This window comes from Alosa alosa, chromosome 11, assembly GCF_017589495.1.
Source record: "Alosa alosa isolate M-15738 ecotype Scorff River chromosome 11, AALO_Geno_1.1, whole genome shotgun sequence".
Lineage (NCBI taxonomy): Eukaryota > Metazoa > Chordata > Actinopteri > Clupeiformes > Clupeidae > Alosa > Alosa alosa.
The window spans coordinates 9,030,169-9,049,674 of record NC_063199.1 but is presented as its reverse complement, the minus strand read 5'-3'; the positions used below and the strand labels follow the sequence as shown (position 1 = coordinate 9,049,674).

At 41.2% G+C, this 19,506-nt stretch overlaps 2 protein-coding genes across 5 annotated transcripts in view; one reads left to right on the top strand and one right to left on the bottom strand.

Moving 5' to 3' along the window:
- gabarapl2 (GABA(A) receptor-associated protein like 2) overlaps window positions 1–9,445 on the top strand; it is a 35,700-nt gene extending 26,255 nt beyond the window's left edge. For both annotated transcript variants that reach the window (XM_048256960.1, XM_048256961.1), the window contains exon 4: window positions 8,818–9,445. In XM_048256960.1, the coding sequence (XP_048112917.1) occupies window positions 8,818–8,908 (91 nt within the window). In that variant the 3' untranslated portion in view covers window positions 8,909–9,445. The remainder of the gene's footprint in view (window positions 1–8,817) is intronic.
- A 2,485-nt stretch (window positions 9,446–11,930) lies between these two features.
- Window positions 11,931–18,076, bottom strand: adat1 (adenosine deaminase tRNA specific 1). Of its 3 annotated transcripts, none has more exons than XM_048256777.1 (9): window positions 17,846–18,076; window positions 17,632–17,697; window positions 17,390–17,444; window positions 16,725–16,855; window positions 15,825–16,431; window positions 14,585–14,730; window positions 13,474–13,573; window positions 13,211–13,297; window positions 11,931–12,509 (listed from the first exon to the last, which is right to left on the bottom strand). In XM_048256777.1, exons 1-9 carry the CDS (start codon window positions 17,988–17,990, stop codon window positions 12,404–12,406), a joined length of 1,443 nt encoding a protein of 480 aa, XP_048112734.1. In that variant the 5' UTR covers window positions 17,991–18,076; the 3' UTR covers window positions 11,931–12,403. The 3 variants fall into 3 exon arrangements, with proteins under 3 accessions (XP_048112734.1, XP_048112736.1, XP_048112735.1); XM_048256779.1 differs by having other exon boundaries at window positions 11,931–12,499; XM_048256778.1 differs by having other exon boundaries at window positions 12,416–13,035.
- Window positions 18,077–19,506: the final 1,430 nt, after the last annotated feature.

The following is a 19,506-nucleotide window of genomic DNA, read 5'->3' as shown; positions in this document are numbered from 1 at the left end:
TGGCTACTTCATTCGCGCTTTCCTTGACTCATGGAGCTGCGTGAATTTTATTACAACTTTTCGCCACATTATGGCAGTTTAAGTCAAGCTTGATACTGTAAGGCGAAGCCATTGGTTTTCAAAGGAGATTTTTATTTGTGTAAGCCAGCATAGCCTATTGACAATTTATGTTGTAAATAGGCCTACCTTATAAGCCTACCTGTAGCTTAGGGAAGCTAACAGCTTTCTATTAGGATCTAGTTTGTTAGTTACAGTTTTGTCATAACTCCCTGATGCATTTTTGCATTTAGAATAGCCAGAGCGTGGATATCTCAATCGAAAATTAAACAATATCGGGTGCCTATGGACTAGGCTGGGTGAACCCAGCCTGATCTGCCCGCTATTTATTTTTGATTTCTTAAAAGATTGAGCTTGGTCTGGTGAAAGCCAGACTAGCCATGGACCTCAGTTACACAATGCAAGGGAACATAAATCAGCCTATATTTAAAACGAACAATAACGGACAACAGCTCTTCAACTTTTAAGCCCGTTAAAATGTGTATGAACAGTCTAGCGGCGCATTTCATCAAGGCCCATTTGGACATGTCAGTTATTTGCACCACTGGTTAGATGTAAAACAGCATTTTGTTTCAGACTACTGTTACTTAATTTGTGCATTAACAATAACGTTTCAGACTACTGTTACTTAATTTGTGCATTGACAATAAAAGTATCACATGAACTAAAGATGACTAAAATCTTATGTAGAAGAAGAAACATTCACAAAAATCCATCCATCCAAAATGACCTTTGTTTTTGATAGCTGTTGAAAACGGCATGGAACTGACAGAAATGTTTTTGTTTATAAATAAATAAATAAATAACATTATGCTGATACCTTTTGCTTTTCCCAAATACAATGTAGCCTACAGGTGTAAGTGACTTTTCATCAATCCAGTTGCAATGGATGAACTGTGATGAACTGCCCTACTTGTGATTGTTTAGAGATTTTAAAGGTTTTATAACAATGCTACATCTTCTTTGGCTATTCTACAATCTATTCACCTTTTCAGCACCAGTAGGCTACTTACTGTGCAGCCGCACACACACACTCAGGCATGCCAAACAAGCATACACAAAAGTTTCAAGAGTGGGGGATGGAGTAAAAGATGGAGACAAATTGAAGTGTGATTTCTTTTCGCGGAACGGATGTACAGGACTGAGCGGCGGTCATATTTTGTACCGCTATGTGGTACATCTAGTTTTTAATGTATTGAAATGTAATGTTTATTTTGTCAGTAATGGGGTGTTCAGCCTTGTTGGTCAATAGGACTTGAACAGACCAACATCAACATTTTACCTATTTTCATAGCTTTGTAACTGTTACAATGGATGCAGTAATGCACTTTAATTCAATATCCATACTCTATTCACAAATCTAAAACATGTTCACTGCCAAATACAAAATATGATAACTCAATTATGAGTACCGGTAGTTTATTTACTGTTTAATGATGTAAAGATCTAAGCTAGCTATGTAGTGAATGTCAGGTGTCTAATTTCATTCCTACCTCACCATGATCATGGAGGATGTTCTGATGAAGAATCTGGTGTCACTATTATTACCACAGCCAAGTTCAAATTGGCCTACTGAAAAAATGGTCTTCAATATGATCTATTGTATTATTGCATTTAAAGAATCACTTAAAATGTGCTTAATAGTAATGAGTACTTCATGTTCATATTTCAAATGTAGTGGAGTCAAAAGTACAGTATTTGTCTTTCAAATGTAGTGGAGTAAGTCACAAGCTTCCAAAAATATTAATAGTCAAGTAAAAAACAGATACTCAGGAAGTTAGGAAGAGATAACTGTAACTGTTAGCATAGAAATCTAGACGCAAATTACATTTGCTGCCAGGGCTAGTCTAGCAACTCTCCATTGGCTTGTGAGCTCGAAAAATTAAACTTCTATTAGGCCAATCAAATTGTGTATAGTCGTTGATGGCAGAGTTGCAACGGTTTGGCTTGAACTCCCTGCTACTTGAAAACAAAGAAGATGGATGTTGCTGTTGGCGAACAGTGTGACACGAGTTATGCTTTTATTAAGTTGACAAAAGTTTGAACTAGCCAACTAGCTCCGCTGGTGGGAAACGCATGGGACTCATAGCGCTGTCCTATTGCGTGCAGAGGGAATTTGAAAGACAACCGATTATCCTGCCCCTCTGAGCACTGCGAACGGTGAGTGCCCAGACCCTACATTTTAATGTGTGTCTGGCTTGTCAGGCTATGTAACTGTAGTTAATGGAAAGAATAGAGGAGTACTGTAGCTAACATTATGCTGTTCAGTTTTCCCCTTTTAAAAGTTTTTACTCTTAGCTTGTTTTCCTTTATATCTTAATGTCTCCTCTGGACTAGCTCTGCTTTAGAAAATATCAAACAACAATCTTGGATTGTTTTGATTCACATGCAAGTACAGAGGGGAGGGGTAAGTCTTTTGTGTGTGTGAGAGAGAGAGAGTGGGGCAAGGAGAGGCAGCGTCAGTTTTCTGCCGCTGCATGCAACTAATAAAAGAAGACTGTATCTACATGAAATAACAATAAAATAGAAACTTAATATGTGGCAGTCACACTAAGGGGGCACACCTTTTAATTTGAAGGGGTACCGCAACCTTTGCCGGGCCTGCAGTACTCTACTGTATTGAATAGCAATACTGTAAGGACATTGATTAAAATTTCAAGATTCAATTTTCCTTTGCCTAAAATTGCTGACAGTCATTTGTGTCCAGTCTTGATCAGTGGTAATTTTCCATAGGCGGCATATGGAAATCTCTTGTGAAGAACATTATTTGTATCGTCTTCACATTTATTTTTTGTAGGGCAGTGCTGCCCTTTGCCTCTTGTGGCACAGAGGCAGGGACACGTGTTGGTTCCTCCTCTACCTCCCCCCCTCAGGGGATGTACGTGGCCATCCATGTAACATGAGAAACACCCTGTCATGTGGAAGGGTGAAAGAGAATTCTCATGAGAAAAAGACCATTAGGTCCACATGTACCTTTCAGCCATGGCACAATGCAGGCCACACCTCACCATCACTCATCAGAGTGCTCCATAATCCCCCCCCCCATCCCCCTGGAAACAGTACACCCTTTTTGGTAGTTTCTGAGCGAAAGAAGCAGCTTACTGTCCAAAGTTCTGGGCTGTTCTGAGTGAAAGAAGTGGCTTACTGTCCAAACAAATGCCCCCTAGCCTGTGTGCAACTGAGTTTTGCATATGGATGCGCTCCACTGGTCATGGTAGTTTGTACGTGTCCAGACTTGCCCTGGCCAGAGGCAACACCCCTCACCCATCCCCCACCCCCTGCCCGTTTCATGAAGGCATTGTTCTTTTCTGGAAGAATGACTCTGTGTGGATGACCATGTTTCCATGACATGAGTCACGATTCTCCTGTAATTAGTCTCAGATGTGAGAAAGGGGATTTTTTATTTATTCTTTATTTATATTTCTATTCAAAATGGTTCTGATTCTCATTAGAAAATACAATATTCTTGGTCCATGCTAATGCTTTTTAAAAAAAACAACATTTATTTGGGATAGTCAAATACGAATCACGTCTTTGTCCGGGGTAACGTTTTAAGCCTTTCTTTTATATACAAAACATACTGTATGTGTACATTAAATTCATCTTGATGTAAGCACCACCGAAAATAAATGAATGACAGACACCCATTACCATCAGGCCAGTTTTCAAACCCACAACAACAATCAGGAAATAAAACTGATTGCTCTAAATTCTTGTTACCGTATATTCTGTGTCATTGTCAGAATGGGATTATGTGAGTAGATATGATCTGATATGATTAGCTAATTTTATGGACAGCTAATTGTAGGGGACTGCAGGTTATACTGACAGAGGAGAGGTGGATAAAGTGTTCCCTCTTGGAGAAGCATATTGACTGAAAGGGACAGATTGTGATAGGGCTGCTGAGTTTGTTTTGAGGGTGTATGTCCATGTTAGAGGGCCTAGTATGTCATCAGCATGTGAAAATAACTGCTCTCTGAAACACTACTGCTTTTGTTTATCATATATGTACCTGCTTTTTGCATAACAGAGGAATGGTAGAATTATGATCCTGGCAACTACAGTGATTAAAACCCAAGAAGTGATTTTGTGGTGGTGATTAGGGATCGACCGATATATCGGTATATTTGCCGGTATATTTGCGTTTTTTACGTGTATCGGCATTGGCTGATAAGCCGCTGCATTCGCCGATAGTTTTTTCATTTACATACAGTCGTCCACAGGCAGCTCTGTGTTGCTGGAGACGCTGCAATTCACGTGCAGACTGCCCCTCCCCCACGAGCAGAGTGCTGAAAGCCTGCTCTTCAAGACAACAGTAAACTTTAAAGGGACACCAGGCAACGTTTTCGTGTTAATTAATCATCTTCGTAAGTTGGTATATGGTTAAATGACTCATTACAGGGTGAATGAAGACTCTCTCGCCCGCCCCTACTGCCTGTAAGAAGAATATCCCACTTGCAAGTTCGGTGTATCCTACCCGCCGACCGAAGCAGGATCAGTTTACACAGAGGCAGACTAACGAAACTCTAGCGATTATTTGCAAACGTGTGTATAATGGCAGAGCCAGTGAAGAAGCAGCGAAAACCCTTGACGGAAGATGCAAAGAAAAGGAAAAAAGCTTCAGACCGAGCGAGGGGGAGTTTCGTAGAGAAAAAGCATCAAGCTTGCCTGGTGTCCCTTTAAACTTTCAAAGCATCTTTTAACTGTTTGACTTAGCTGAAATATTGCCATACACTTTGAAGGTGGGAGCAAGTTTGTGGGTCCAAATGGAAAACACGAATGATAGATAGGTAGGCTACTTTTTTTTTAATGCTTAATGATCGTTTATAAAACTGCTTGCCATTGTATTTAGGGAGCTGCAAATAGCTAAGTTGTAGGCTATCCATATTCATGCCGTAGCTGTTACAAACACTGGTCATATGATTAAGTAGCCTAATGCCAACGTTGTTCCGTGGTATTTGTGGGAGTTTTATTGTGTGGTGTGTGTGTGTGTCTCCCTCCCTGAATGCCTGTTCTATAAAACATGCTTGCCATTGTATTTGGGGAGCTGCAAATAGCTAAGTTGTAGGCTATCCGTATGCATGCGTTAGCGGTAGCTGTTACGAACACTGGTCAATCATATGATTAAGGAATGCCGACGTTGTTCCGAGATATTTGTGGGAGTTTTATTCAGCGACCACCTGGCTGAGTTTTGGAGGCGTGTGGTGTGTGCGTCTCCCTCCCCCTCTTCCTTCGAGCGGGGCGGAGTTGCCATCGCAGTGATATCAGAGCTTTAATAATGAGAGACGTGTAGTTTTTATTAATTAGGGCCCGAGCACCGACGGTGCGCGAGGCCCTATTGTTTTTGAAAGGATTATTATTATTATTATTATTATTTAGGGCCCGAACACCGAGGGTGTGATGCCCTATTGTTTTTGGAAAGATTATTATTATTATTATTATTATTATTATTATTATTATTTGTTCACCTTTTTGCTATTTTTGAAGTGGTTAACATGGATGAAAAGTCTTGGAATTTGGCACACACATCTGGTATCACAATGGCTACACAGGCATAAAGGCTTGGCCCCGGGCGTGGCCCAGGGACTCAGTAGCGCCCCCTTAGGTGATTGATCCAGTGGTTGGCACATACTTTCATCTAGACACACCAAATTTGGTAGGTGTGTGTATCTCCCCAAGATGAACAACTTTCGGATGTACCAGGGGGTCAAGAGCGTGCAGATTAGCTTCGGCATGTTAGCATACGCCATTTTCAAGTATGGCGCTGCATGGAGCATTTGGAACCAGCTCCATGCCGCGAAAATCGTGTTGGGCACGAGCTCTCATCTTGGCGTACATGTTGGTGGGCGGGTACCTATCCGGCGGCTACAGCCAAACATTATTCAGTGCGTATTTCTTGAGGAGCCTATGAGAAGACGTGCATATTGTGGTTGTTTATCCATCATATGACAAAAATTTTATTGATCTTGTTTCGTTGTTGTTTGCCCCAAACAAACATAGCCTAAACATGATTAAAGACTATAAATTACACAACAGCGGCATAAAAGCCCTTGTCTCATTACACTATGGGTCTCCAACATTTGCTCTCAACCTATAGCCCCCCTTTGGGCTCGCCAGAGGCTGAAGCACTAGGCTACTACATTTAAACACAATTATTGCCTTGAGGCATTCCAGCGTTCAATGAATTTAATAAAAAGTAAACCATGCATAATTAAAAAAAACTCTATTTAGGCTACTTGGCTATGCAATAAGGTTTCCATTAGAGCACAGCGACGTTCAATGAATGAAGGAAAGGCCTTGTCTGCCAATAAACAGCTGGAAATTCCAACACTTTTTCAACTAGGCCTACGAAACTTTACATCATCAAATACCCTCTAGATTTAAATGCCCATCAGTCTCAACATTTAACTATATAATAAAAGTCAAAAAGTAAATTAAATCTCATACCAAAACCGAAAATCGTCTGCGTTTGATAGCCTGGTATGCCGCTCCAAACAAAGCATGTCTCACAATAAGCGTAGAAAAGGTCTGCCTCGAATAAGCCTACCTCAAATAAATACCTGTGCTTTGCGCAGCCCTAACTAAATAGCAGGACCGGAGATAATTTAGGATTTCACGGAAAGTATGCCATCATAACGATATTGGGCCTGGCGCGATGCTCTGTGCCTCTACTGTGCCTCATTTGGATGGTAACTCCACAGGTGCCTGATTTGGATTTAAACTGTTTTTGCTGAGTCCGCAGACAACATTCTCTTTAACGGTTACTTCACCATCTGGGGTGTACAACTCAAAGTAAAGACACCACATTTTAGATGAGTTGGAGACCGCTCAGGCTGACCGTTCTGTGCGTTATCTTCAATACTATCTTCAATAATATTGAATATCTTCAATATTATTTTTTTCAAAACAGGGTGGCTATTGAGGGCTCTGGCTCCAGTCATTATTGTGGCTACTGGCTATTATTGGCTTGTTTTGGTCATGGGCCAAGCTAGAATCGTTTAGAGCACCCGCTATGAGATGGCAAACAATAAAATAAAAAACAAACCAATCATAGACTGTAAAATCGCTACACTTGGCACTAAAACCGAATAGTTTATTTATAGTTCGACTCACGGATATTTCACGTCATGTTGAATGCATATTTGCAGCAGGACAGCAGGCAGACCGCTCTTAGTTAGAGCGCTGGTATCCAATGAAATTAAGTTGCGCTTCAGGGCGACTTCACTTTCGGACTCCACGCGTTTTCGAGCAACTTTTTTCTTCTTCTTGTTATGAGGCAAAGGACTTTATGTGCATTATCGCCACCCTCTTACTGGAGGGCGACTCTCTTTTACAGAATATCAATAAAATCGGCGTTGCTCATCGTCATTTCCAGCTTTGTAACTTGGCGCATGGTCAGAGCTGACTGGCGCTGGATCCGAACCCCAGTGTTCAAGATGGCGTTGACTATGAATTGGCCAGATTTACTAGCCTATAGCTTCCACCATTCATTTGTATGGAGGGCGGGACTTAGTCACTCTCTCCAGTTATATATAATACCTCCATGGTATGTACAATGCATTAGCCACGCCCAACAGGAAGTGAGGTATTTGGGATTTTGTGCAGACTAAAATGTGATGAATTGTGATGCCAAAAGAGGTGCTTCCCATCGGTGAAAACACATGAAATTTGGCACACACGTCAAGAGGTACTGGAAATACACAGGGGAAAAGCATTGGCACCGGGCGTTGCCCAGGAACTCCATAGCGCCCCCTTTGTATTAACATGCCATTAGCCACGCCCACCGGAAGTGAGGTAATTGAGATTTTGTGCGTTGTGGACATGATCAATTTTAAAGTACTCCTCCTAGACGGTTGATCCGATTCATGTCAAAGTTGGTATACATGACGGCGAGATGTTCCTGATTATAAATTGTGAAGCTTTTTTTTTATATGTTGTAATTTGATGAAATGGCGAAATTATTAATTTTAATACCCTTCCACATAAACAATAAATGTGTCATAATTCACCATGCATGGCTTGAAATGTTTTATATTTCACAGGTCATTGAAGACCATGTTAATGATAATATTCACATACCCATAATGCATGTTTGGCATAGTGCCACCAACTGGCAACAGAAAGAATGACAGTTACACTGATGTCACATGATCAATTTTAACATACTGCTCCTAGACTGTTTGTCAGATTCATGTGAAATTTGACAAACATTATGCCAAGATGTCGCTGATGTTAAATTGTGAAGGGATTTGTCACACATTGACTTATTTGTTGCGGCCCACAACAATATGAACATTGACCACCACACAATGATTTTCCAGGTTGTACTAAATTGTGCTTATAACCACGCTGTGCTAATTTGTAAATTCTAAAAACTGCTGCATTTAGGTTAATTCTGCAAACCAACCACCACTAATGGAATTCAATTCTCTGGTCTTAATGCCTCTAAGGTTCTATTGGAAAGGTGGTCTTGAAACCATCTAAAGGAAACATTGATTAACAGTGCCAAAAGCCTTTGACAAATCAATGAACAAAGCTGCACAATGTGTCTTACTGTCAACAGTAGCTATATAATTTCAAATATCAAATTATTAATCAATATAAAAGATGATTCCAGTGATACCAAATATACCTTTGCTATATTTACTTCCTTTTACCCCTTTTCAGGCTAATTCGCTTAAACTAATTGTAGATGATGATTTGTCCCACCCCTCACAGTTACCCTTCAATAACCGACCTCCCCTCTGTTGCCCCCCACAGCCTGACAATGGGACAGCTCTACGAGAAAGAGAAGGATGAGGATGGGTTTTTGTACGTGGCCTACAGTGGAGAGAATACATTTGGATCATAAAGGCCTTCGCTTCAAGATGCTCACTCACTTTTCAACACACACACACAAACCCATCCCATGGCACCCCCACACACACTGTCCCACCCCTCCACATCATCCTTCATGATCTCTGCTGGATGAGCTTGATTGTACTGCTGAGAAACTAGTGGTCGACGGAAGAGCAATTCACATCCCTCACCCACCACCACCTCCCCCACCCCTAGCCTGCATTATTCATGTCATGGATTTGTCTGTATGTTATTAGTATGTCATATTGTATCATTGAAAAATGCTGAGTTAAAGTGCATTAGGGCAATCTGTGCATTAGTCAAATCTGACAGAGAAAAAGTCAAACATTTTGTGTGAATGGTATAATAGTATTATCAGAGATAGTTAATAGCCTTTAAAGCCATTTAATATATCAAGTGGTATGTTTGAAATGTATTAATTTATGAAATGATTTTTGTTGTTCTTCCTTTAAACAGTATATTTAAGAAAATAATGAAAAGGGGAGGTAGCTGGATGACCTAACCAATTAAAAAGCCACATAAAACAGTCTCTTGAATGTCCTGCTTCTCTTTACTTGCTTTTGGAGCGGGGAGACGCATTATTCTCAGCATCAGTGAATGAGCTGTACAAACATGAAATAATTACAAGAGGAAGAAAAGAACAATAACAAAGCAATGATGACAGACAAAAGGAGAGCACAGAGAGTGGATTGGTCCTCTGGAGGAGTGCAGAACACAGGACAGACAGGTAGGAAGGGCTCCATTCACAACAAAGCAGCATTTGTTAAAGGAGGGGAGGAATGTCGAGAGCAACTCTCACACTGGCATCAGCAACCGCAGCCTGGCTACTCAAGATGGTCCAGTGGAAAGATACTAGACGCAGCTCTACAGTACAAATGTTAGCAATGTTAGGAATGCAAAATTATTACTCAATTATTATTTGTTCCTCATTTGTAAAACATTGTTCCAACATTTTCATCAGTAACATTTGTACACAGTTTATAAATAGTTTGTTCATAGTAAATACGCCTTTATCTTTAAAGGTGCTTTAGGCGATGCTGGGTAGCGTCACTTCTGTTGACATTCAAACAAAACAGACGCTTCTTCCTCCCCCTCCCTCCCATGCAATTGAAACTCTCCTAAACAAGCATCTCGTCTGTGATTTGCTGGAACAGTCTGTTATGTTTTTATGGGCTAGGTTTGCCCAGGTTGTTTTTGTTGCCGTTTTTGGAGCCTGGGCTGTCCACAGAGATAGCGTTTTTTTACAGTGTATTCAGGACACAGGCAGCTAGCGGATGGTGAGGTGATGTTTGCTATAAGTGACAATGTAATAATGTTTTAGCCTAAAAAACGGGTGGTATCGCTTGGAGCACCTTTAATAGGTTTATAAATAGTTTTAAAACTTAATAAATGATGCAGTAATAATTTGTTAATAAGGTAATATTTCCATTAATTAACTGTTGTTAAGGAGTCAGTTGGAATGGGTGTGTTAATGATTAAGAAATTATTTACACCTACATGTAGTCGTGCCTTTATAAAAAATAATGACTTGGCATTTAATTTGATTGACATGTGTAAGTCGCTTTGGATAAAAGTGTCTGCTAAATGAATAAATGTAAATGTAACCTCTATACTAATTTGTAAATGCATTGTGAGGCATAGACATTCTTCACTTTAGATGAGCCCATAATATCCTTAACTAACCACTTGTAACTTGTAACACCCTAACTAATCATTAGTGCATGTGTATGTAAATAATGGAAATATTACTTCATTAACAAATTATTATTGCATCATTTATTAAGTATTAAAAACTATTTATAGACATATTTTAGATATAGGCTTATTTACTATTAATAAACAAATTATAATAACTGTGGACAAATGCTTTACTGATGAGAATTAATGTAGGAACAATAATTTACAAATGAGGAACAAATAATTTAGTAATAGTTTACAAATGCTTAATAGTGTGTAGTTATTATAAAGTGTACCTTTATTTAACCAGGCAATGAAACACATTGAAACTGTTATCTCTTTTTCAAGTGAGCCCTGGCTAAGAGGGCAGCACACAAGAAGGAGGAAAAGGACAGCAAGGACAACAACAACATACAAAAATACAACTGAAACAATATAAAATTTAACAAGAACAGTGATAGAATTGATTTTAAATGACAGGCAAAGTTAAGTTAATATTATAACCGAGGAAAACCTATTTGCTAATTTAATACCATGATCAAGACCCTAGCCATAAGAATTCAATCCTCCCACATGCCATACTATAGCTTCAGTTCATGCAGAAAACACTGACTTGTACTTTGACCATCATAAGAGCCTTATATGTTTTCTTATCATTTTTACTAGTATTTGAACACATTGGAGAGTGATCGTTGCTCTGGACCTTATACCCATAAAACTTTATTGTTTTCGGGTCAAATTGCCTTTTAGGAGTGAATTTTTAACACACGACAGGATAAAACTTTGCTCAAAGTATCACCAGGGTCTCTAAACATGAACTTGAGCATTGAGAACATTGTTTGTGTAGGCCTACACAGAGTTTACTAAAAGGAAAGGTTTTGAACAACTCACTTTAGCAGTTGGTTTGGCCAGCTTGCCAGTCAAGAAGTGAAGCTTTATTTTTAGTAAACTGTGTACACAAACAATGTTCTCAATGCTCGAGTTCATGTGTAGAGACCCATGTGATACTTCAAGCAAAGTTTCATGTTGTGTCGAGCCTGTGGCCATTTGACCCGAAAACGACAATACGGTCAATCTTAAAAGTGGTGCTTCTTATCTGTCCTAATTATGCTTTTAAACGAAAGTTTGACTTGGGTACATTCACAAAAAGACCCTAGGTTGCATTTTGGCTTTGGAGTTACGCTTTAAAGGAGAAATCTGGAGATTTTTTACATATATCTTAGTTTCTCAAGGTCACCAAGTACTGTCGGTACAAACCACGTCCAAAAACAATCGGTTTTAGCCCGAGTTGTTAGTTCCAACAGCTAAAGCAGCCAGGCAGCTACAGTGAACTCGGGAAACAGAGATCTATGTGAAAAATCGCTGGATTTCTCCTTTAAAGTCTTGTTTGCCATGATGATGATGACCTCTTTATCAGTGAAAGTGTCAGCATTTGACTTGGGGCAGTTGCCTGAGGTCACCCAGCTGCTCCACTGTGCTGTTGTTGGCTGTCCACTCTGGTCCACTCTTCCCACCCCGACTGTGAGTCCCTCTCTGGCCCTCCACGCCTCAGTCTTGTCCTTGAAGTGCATCCGGGAGTGGCCTGGCCTCATGTGTCTCTTGATTGCCCCTTCTCCAGCACATCTGTGTTTGGCCGTGTCCTCGCTTCCCCTCCCGGAGAAAAAAAAAAAAAAAAAAAACTTGCTTGGCTTCCAGTCCCAACAACAGCCACCCCGCGACTGCGAGTGTCAGAGGGTCCTAAGCCTTCCCCCAGGCCTGTGGAGGGGGAATCGTTTCGGGTCCTCAGTGGAACTGCAGCAGCTCTCGAGGACTACGCGGCCACAGGGGAAAAACCTGCGTGCGCAGCTGCAGCCAGGCCTGCTGGTACGCTCCGGCTGCCTGCTTGTAATCCCAGTACGATCTGCAGCTCCCTCTCCCTTTTCAAAAGACACAAGAGTTAAGACACGAGTGCAGGCTCTCAGACACCTAGATGGGCTCTTAACTTACAGCTGATTGGTTCACTCTCTGGGCAAGTTTCGGATAACGGGGAATTCACAATTGGGGCTTGACTCACCGTTTTCTTTCTTCTTCCATAATGTCTTGATATTTCTCTGATGGTCAATGTAGTCTGACAGCTGCACCACATCTGTAAGGGCTGGCCACTGACCACCACTGACTGACTTTCATTTCCTGTGTCTGCCAGCCACAGTGAAGGGCAAGCTGGCCATTTTATTGCTCTATGATGCTCTGTGTGCACTTCAGTGAGTGAGGCTCTGAGCAGTGAGTTACAGCATCATGAGTCGGTGATAAAGAATCCTGCTATCCGACTCCACATTCCATTTTCATAAAAGCATTTGACAAAACATGAATGGCAGACAGCCTTCTGTTGTCCCCTACATTACATGAAGCACTGAGCTGAGATTGGGGTTGCTATTGGCTGCACCACAGATCTAATCCCACAGCCTGTGAAGCAGAGGTGGAGGGGGTTGTTGTGGGTCTGTATCATATTATGTAGTGTCTGTGTGTGTGTGTGTGTGATTAAGGGGATTTGTATAACAAAAGCACTCCTCTGTTCACCAAGCAGGGGATTTTTTTAATACACACACACAGACACACACACACACACACAGGCTCTCACCTGAGTGAGGAGGGGAGCAGGACATTTGAAGTTGCAGTCACAACAGTTTGAAAAATGTGAAACAGCTCAACCTTTGAGATAAGTGACCTGAATGATACAATAAACAATACAAAGTCAGACAGACAGATACAGCGATTTCAACATTTGAGATTTCTTAGGCAGATAGCAAACAAAAGCATTCTAAGTGTGCAAATCCTGGAATTGGCTGAACGAGCGAAAAAGCACTCAGAAGCAGGCATATGCAGACGGACATAACTCAGTACCTTGCCTGTGGCGTGCCCACAGCTTTCTTGGTCATCCCTTGCTTGTACCCATTTGCAGTGACATCTAGTGGCTGGTTGGGGACAGCACACCAGCTAATTGCTGAAAACAAAAATTAAACACTGCATCTTTAAAAGAGATAAAACACATGGCAATATGGACAAAAATCAGAACAAAATGTAATTGTTGTCCAAGGTGGATGGGCAAAGATACTATGATCATACACTGATGCTTGTCTGAACAGGGATGTTTGAAGAGGAAAAAAGTAAACATGACATGTTCACTAGTCACTGCTGACTAACACATACAGAAGTACAAAATGACATTTTAAGTAAATAGTTGTACTTTTTGTGACTTTATTGCACAAGTTTTGAGGAATTTGATATATGCACAAAGGTTGAATTGTTTGTGGTCAATTGCTTCATATCATATCTGATGGGAGAAACTATTTTTACATTGTAACATCCATTGTTTTCCATTAGCCAAAAGCAGTGGTTCTCAACTGGAATGCCGTGAGGAAAATTAAGGTGTGCTGTGGAATTTTTGTGGAACCCAATGCGTTTTTGTACACTCATGAAATAGGCTAGAGGACTATTTTTAAACGCATCAATGACAGAGCTTCTTACTTAAAAATGTTTTTCGGTAGATTTACGACTTTTCCTTATGTGGCCTTTAGGATACCATAATTGTTACACAATTCTTTGATTTGATGATGCAAAGCTGAGATCCGTCTCACAACACAGTTGTTACAATATGTCACAATTGCTGTTATTGCTATTTCATCATAATCAGTAACCATACGTCAGTATGTTTTGGCGTTTTGGTTAGACCTTTGGTGTGCCTTAGCCCAAAAAGGTTGTGTACTTATGGCCTACAGGAACTAATTTAACACATACTTCCAAGATATCCAGGAAAAAAGGACACAATCCAAGTTGTTATTAATGGGTGGAATCAGCTGCATAGTTTTGAATGGGCTGAGTCACTTGACTGGGTTTTATTTTCGGATGGTTTCCATTTGGATCAACTGTTTAATGATTAATTTCCAAAGACAAGCCCATTAACAGTTGAAAATATCTGCACTCAACCTGTGGGGCATGTGTGTGTGTGTGTCACCTGCTCCACAGGGTGAAACCCTGCCCTTGTTGCTCTGGTGAGAGTGCTGGGTCTGAGCCTGGCTGTGGGCAAACTCCAGGCTGGACTGCAGGAACTCAGGGGGGTGCATGGAGAAGCCTGCTGGGAGATCGGTCACCTGGGCGCACCTACAGAAAAACAGGAATGACAGCCTGTCACTGCAGAGTTCCACATTTCCCACCATTCACTTCACAAGGGGCTACATTAAGATTCTGGAGGAAAAGATCAGGCAGTCTGCAGAGAGCGACCTGCCCCAATAAGCGTCATTGGACCTATAAACCACACAATGATCCAAAACATACAGCCAAACAAGGCGAGAAATAGTTAACAGAGAACAATATCAACATTTTAGTGTGGCCCAGCCAGAGTACAGACCTCAATCCAAAAAGTGAGCACAAGGCCAGAGTGATGGCAAAGAATCATTCCTGCCTAAAAACCTGGATTTCTGCTCATTGTGGAGGTATGGAGAGGCTTGGTAGGTTTTAAAAGAACCATTTTGAGAGCTGTGATGGCAAATAAAGATGTTTAAATCAACATTAAATCAATATTTGCCAGGGGTACAAATCATTTTGTTCTTAACTGTATCATTTGCATTTGGTCTAGCATGCAGCTACACTCTGCCTCAACTGTACATAAATCACCACATTCAAAAAACATCCGCCTGATTTTGTGGTAAGTATATAGAGAAGAGGTCACAGAATATATCTATGGAATGTTCTCAACCATTTTAGGCATGCGACTTATGAGCCTATTTCATGAGCCTGTATAAAAAATGCATTGGGTTACTCAAAATTACACGGCTCACTGCAAAAAATCCAAACCCCTTCTAGCGTTCATGGGTCATTAACCATGCCTAGGACCTTTTCATATGATACTTCCGTCATTTCTATGTTGATTTTGTAAAGTGGTCACATGTACTGTCTACCAACTACTGTTGCGAACCAAACGCAAGTCTACACAACAGGCGAAAAAACACAGGTTTTCAGGCACTGGCAACAGCAGCTACAGGAAGTATCTCGTAAAGAGAACGCCTAATGTTTAACAAATTTCAAGCTCCTTTGTTGCTTAATCTCCACTGTACTTGTCAAAAAGTCAACTTGATCCCTGCAAGGCAAAATCCTCTTGAAAAGTTTGTACAAATTCCAGGATGCATGGGTTAACTGTATAATAAGAATTTAAATGTATAAGAATAAGTCAATATTGTCTTGTTGGCATAGCTCACCGGTTGCACAATGCTCGCTGCATTGCATGCTGGCTATAGGGACACTTCCCAGTGATCACTGCCTTGAAGTAGATCGCCTCCTGAAGGTAATGGCTCAGAAGGGCTCCCTGGAAGCCAAGCACAGCCCAGCGAGCCATTTTGTCACTGCACGACAGGGACAGCGTAGGCTCCCCGCGGCCAGGCTTCACGCGCAACACCCCTATGTTGTGGTATCGGACACCAGGCACCTTCGGATCACAGGCCTCCCCGGGGACGCTCTTGGCGCCAGTTCGGTGGACATCTGTGGCCTGGTGCGCCTTAGCAATGTCGCCCTCTTGTGCGCGAGTCTCTGGAGTCTCTGATGCCTTGGATGGGTCTCCTGCAGGATCCGCCGTTTCCGGTGGTGGAGGAGAACAAGTCCTCATCTCCTCACCAGGTTTTCCAACAACCTGGTGCGTCTCCTGGTCTGTCCTGTGCCGCTTGTTGGCCTGGTCCTCTTGCCACTCTGCTCTGCGTTTCAGGGCTGTCTCTGGTGTATCACTGCCTTCCCCCTCATCATCCTCCAGCCTAACCATTGGGCAAGGCTGTGATGGGCTCTCCATCATTGGAATGATGGATGCATCTCCACCTGTCAGTGGCAGAAGAAATACAATTATGGAGTTTCACCTCTTTATGTACAAAGACTAAATGATTTCCACATGAATTCAAGAGTTACATTTTTAAACCCAGATTAAGTCTCAAAACAGACAGGGATTTCTTCCAACAACTAGATTATAACATTTGAACAGGGCTGACCAAAAGACACTACAAAAACATTTAGCAGACTATTCATTGACACATTTAGAAGGAGTATGGAGGAAGTAGGTGGGTGCTTCACGATTGATCAACTGGATGTTTAGAGACCGTATCAGGGGAACTCACAGGGAGTATGACTGGTAAAGAACACAAACGACACTTCAGGATGCACTTTCCACTTGCCCATCTCCTCCGCAGGGCAGAACAGGGCACTGCTCTCTCCCAACACTGCAAGTCGCAGCTGCTCCATCAGGTACCTACAGAGAGGAGTGGAGGTGACTATCACATGGTCAGCAGGGATGGATTACTGCACGGGCCTACCAGGCCCAGGCCCAGGGGCCCAAGGGTTCAGGGGGCCCTAAAATCCAAGCCTTTGCATGGAATCATTGCCTCAATATAAATAAATCAGGATGTAGGCTATGAATCTGATTGAATTTAGCATTGGCCATCCCCAAAATGCACCAGAATACAGGAAATCACATCAAACAAATTAAAAATGTTCTGGGGGAGGACCCCCAAACCCCCCCTCCCACATATACGACAATTAGTGGGGGCCCCTTAATACATCTGGGCCCAGGGGCCCGAAGGTTCATAATCCGCCCATGATGGTCAGTGCGTATGAAGAACGTTACCAGTGTACAGACTAGCCTACATATTTTCACAAAGAAAATCCGGGAAACTCTGTTTGACTCAAGCAAATGTCACTGTCTCAAATATTTGCTCAGACATGAACAAAAGGTTCTCAAGACACATCAGTCTTATATGTTTGCCTGATGTCAGGAGTCACACACCTGACACACCCTCTCCTGGCGATGATCTCAGCATGGCTGTCATTCAATACATCTCCTGTAATGTATTAAAAGCATGTTATGATGTCTGTTTACGATAATGAAATAGGCACCGGTTTACTAAATTCTGACTGTTAATCTTTGGGAATTTCATCAAGGAAGGTTGTACAAGACTAATACCCAGACAACTAGGTTATTGATAATGACTGTAATATCCCTGGCTTCTGATAAGAAACATAGCCTACCCTTAGGACTCATTGCTGCACGCCCAATGCATTTCGTTCCAGTTCCCAAAGACACAACCTTCAACTCTGTTAGGGGTATAGTATAGTATCGATTGTAAGTAACACATGTTAGATGAGAACAGGGCATGGGCAACTGTAGATGTATATGCTTCTAAGGACAATATAGCGCTACTTAGCTGCATTTCCATTTATAACTAAAACGATTGTTACACACCAATCTTCTCTCCATTAGGGTTATCTCGTACTTCCACTACAGCTGCCAGAAGTGTCCACTCTCTACCTAGTTCAGGCTTTCCTCTTTTAGGCAAGTTACGAAAATGATCGTAACAAAGTCTTGCAATTTTATCCACTGGCCACATAATTCATTTAAACACAAATTACAGTAAATTCACAAACTACTGCTTGTTATGATAAACAATTGAAGAAAGCTTGATATTTAGCCTGCGTCCTGCGTGTTCACAAAACCACCCATGCTCTGTGACGTATCGTGCGTTGATAGGTCAAACTCCGAGAATAATATTGGTTGGTCATCCAAGAACAAAACATGAACCCGCCACCTTGATACTTGCCCTTAGCGTAACGACAACATGCAGAGATGTTTATATACTATTAGTCCCACAGTAATAGTCTTCACCCCCCTTCTCTTTTAAAATTATTATTATAGTATTAACTGTACATCAAAGTACTAAACCTTGCTCATCACACCAGTCCTGGCACTCACCAGCAGAGGGAGCTGTGTAGCCTACTTCATTTTTCTTTTTCCTGTTCTAATCAAATACCTCAATCTCAAAAGTGATAATCTCTTCCTTTGCACAATGACTATGGTATCCATCCACTACCACAGCATGTCTGCTTATTACAAAATCTGTTGCTGGCTAGTTCTAGAGATTTTAGGCTATTGTGGAAAAAATGCTGTAGCCTAGGCCTAATGTCAGGATGTTTCTAAACTAGGCTAATGACTAGTTTTTATTTTAGCTATATCAAATCAAATGAATGCAACTTATTTGCTGGTGTGAAGTGATCTCTCTTTGCTTTCAAAACTGGGCAGACATTACTTTTATCATTACTGTGTCAGTTCTTTGTGGGGTGTGACTGTCTACAAGCTTTCTGTCTCTTCAGATAGATATATACTTTATTGATCCCCAAGGGGAAATTCAAGGTCCCAGTTAGGACACCACATACAACAAACACTGTGACTACAACATAAACAGGATGATAAAATAACAAATCCACATGACTAAAAAGAATAAGGATCCATGTGAATGTACTAAGGGTATAAGCATGAGGCACTTGCAGTGACAGGGCAGGGACTGACCCTGTGATTCAGTATGCACTATGCAGTGGTAAGGTGCTCAATGTGGTGTGTGTCATGGTGGTAGTGCAATTTGCACTGTGCAAATAAGTCCAACAGTGCAAGGTTAAAATCGACCAGCAATATATATGGACAATATATAGACCAGCATTAAATATGGACAATATAAGAGAAAAATGCACGCATAGTATAACAGTAATAGTATAATTATATGGACATATACAAAAAAATAGAAAATTCTTCATGCAAAAATCTTCATGCAACCCGAAGGCTAGTCTGGCAGCTCTGAGCTGATGACCTTTTCCCCCATATGGTTGGTTACTTTGTTATTTTCTTTTATAAAAGGCAAGTCTCAAAACTTCACTAATCACCATGTTTGAACAGTTTTTGACATTCCTTTGACACACTGATGTTAATATAAAATAAAATAATATTTTGTGAGAAAATTTCATGCGCGTGAAACTTTTTGACAGTAGGCCTATTGTTTGTTTTTCTGTAAATGAAACCCAGGCATCCCAGTATCTCGAGACTCCACCCCTAACTCACCTGTGTTTTGGATAAAC

Coding starts and splice junctions, on each gene's coding strand:
- adat1 (XM_048256779.1), bottom strand. CDS start 17,990: ATGTGGCCAGTGGATAAAATTGCAAGACTTTGTTACGATCATTTTCGT. Junction 14,731..15,824: donor CAGCGAGCATTGTGCAACCG/GTGAGCTATGCC, acceptor GTTTTTCTGTAG/GTGCGCCCAGGTGACCGATC. Junction 13,574..14,584: donor GGTTTCACCCTGTGGAGCAG/GTGACACACACA, acceptor TTTTGTTTTCAG/CAATTAGCTGGTGTGCTGTC.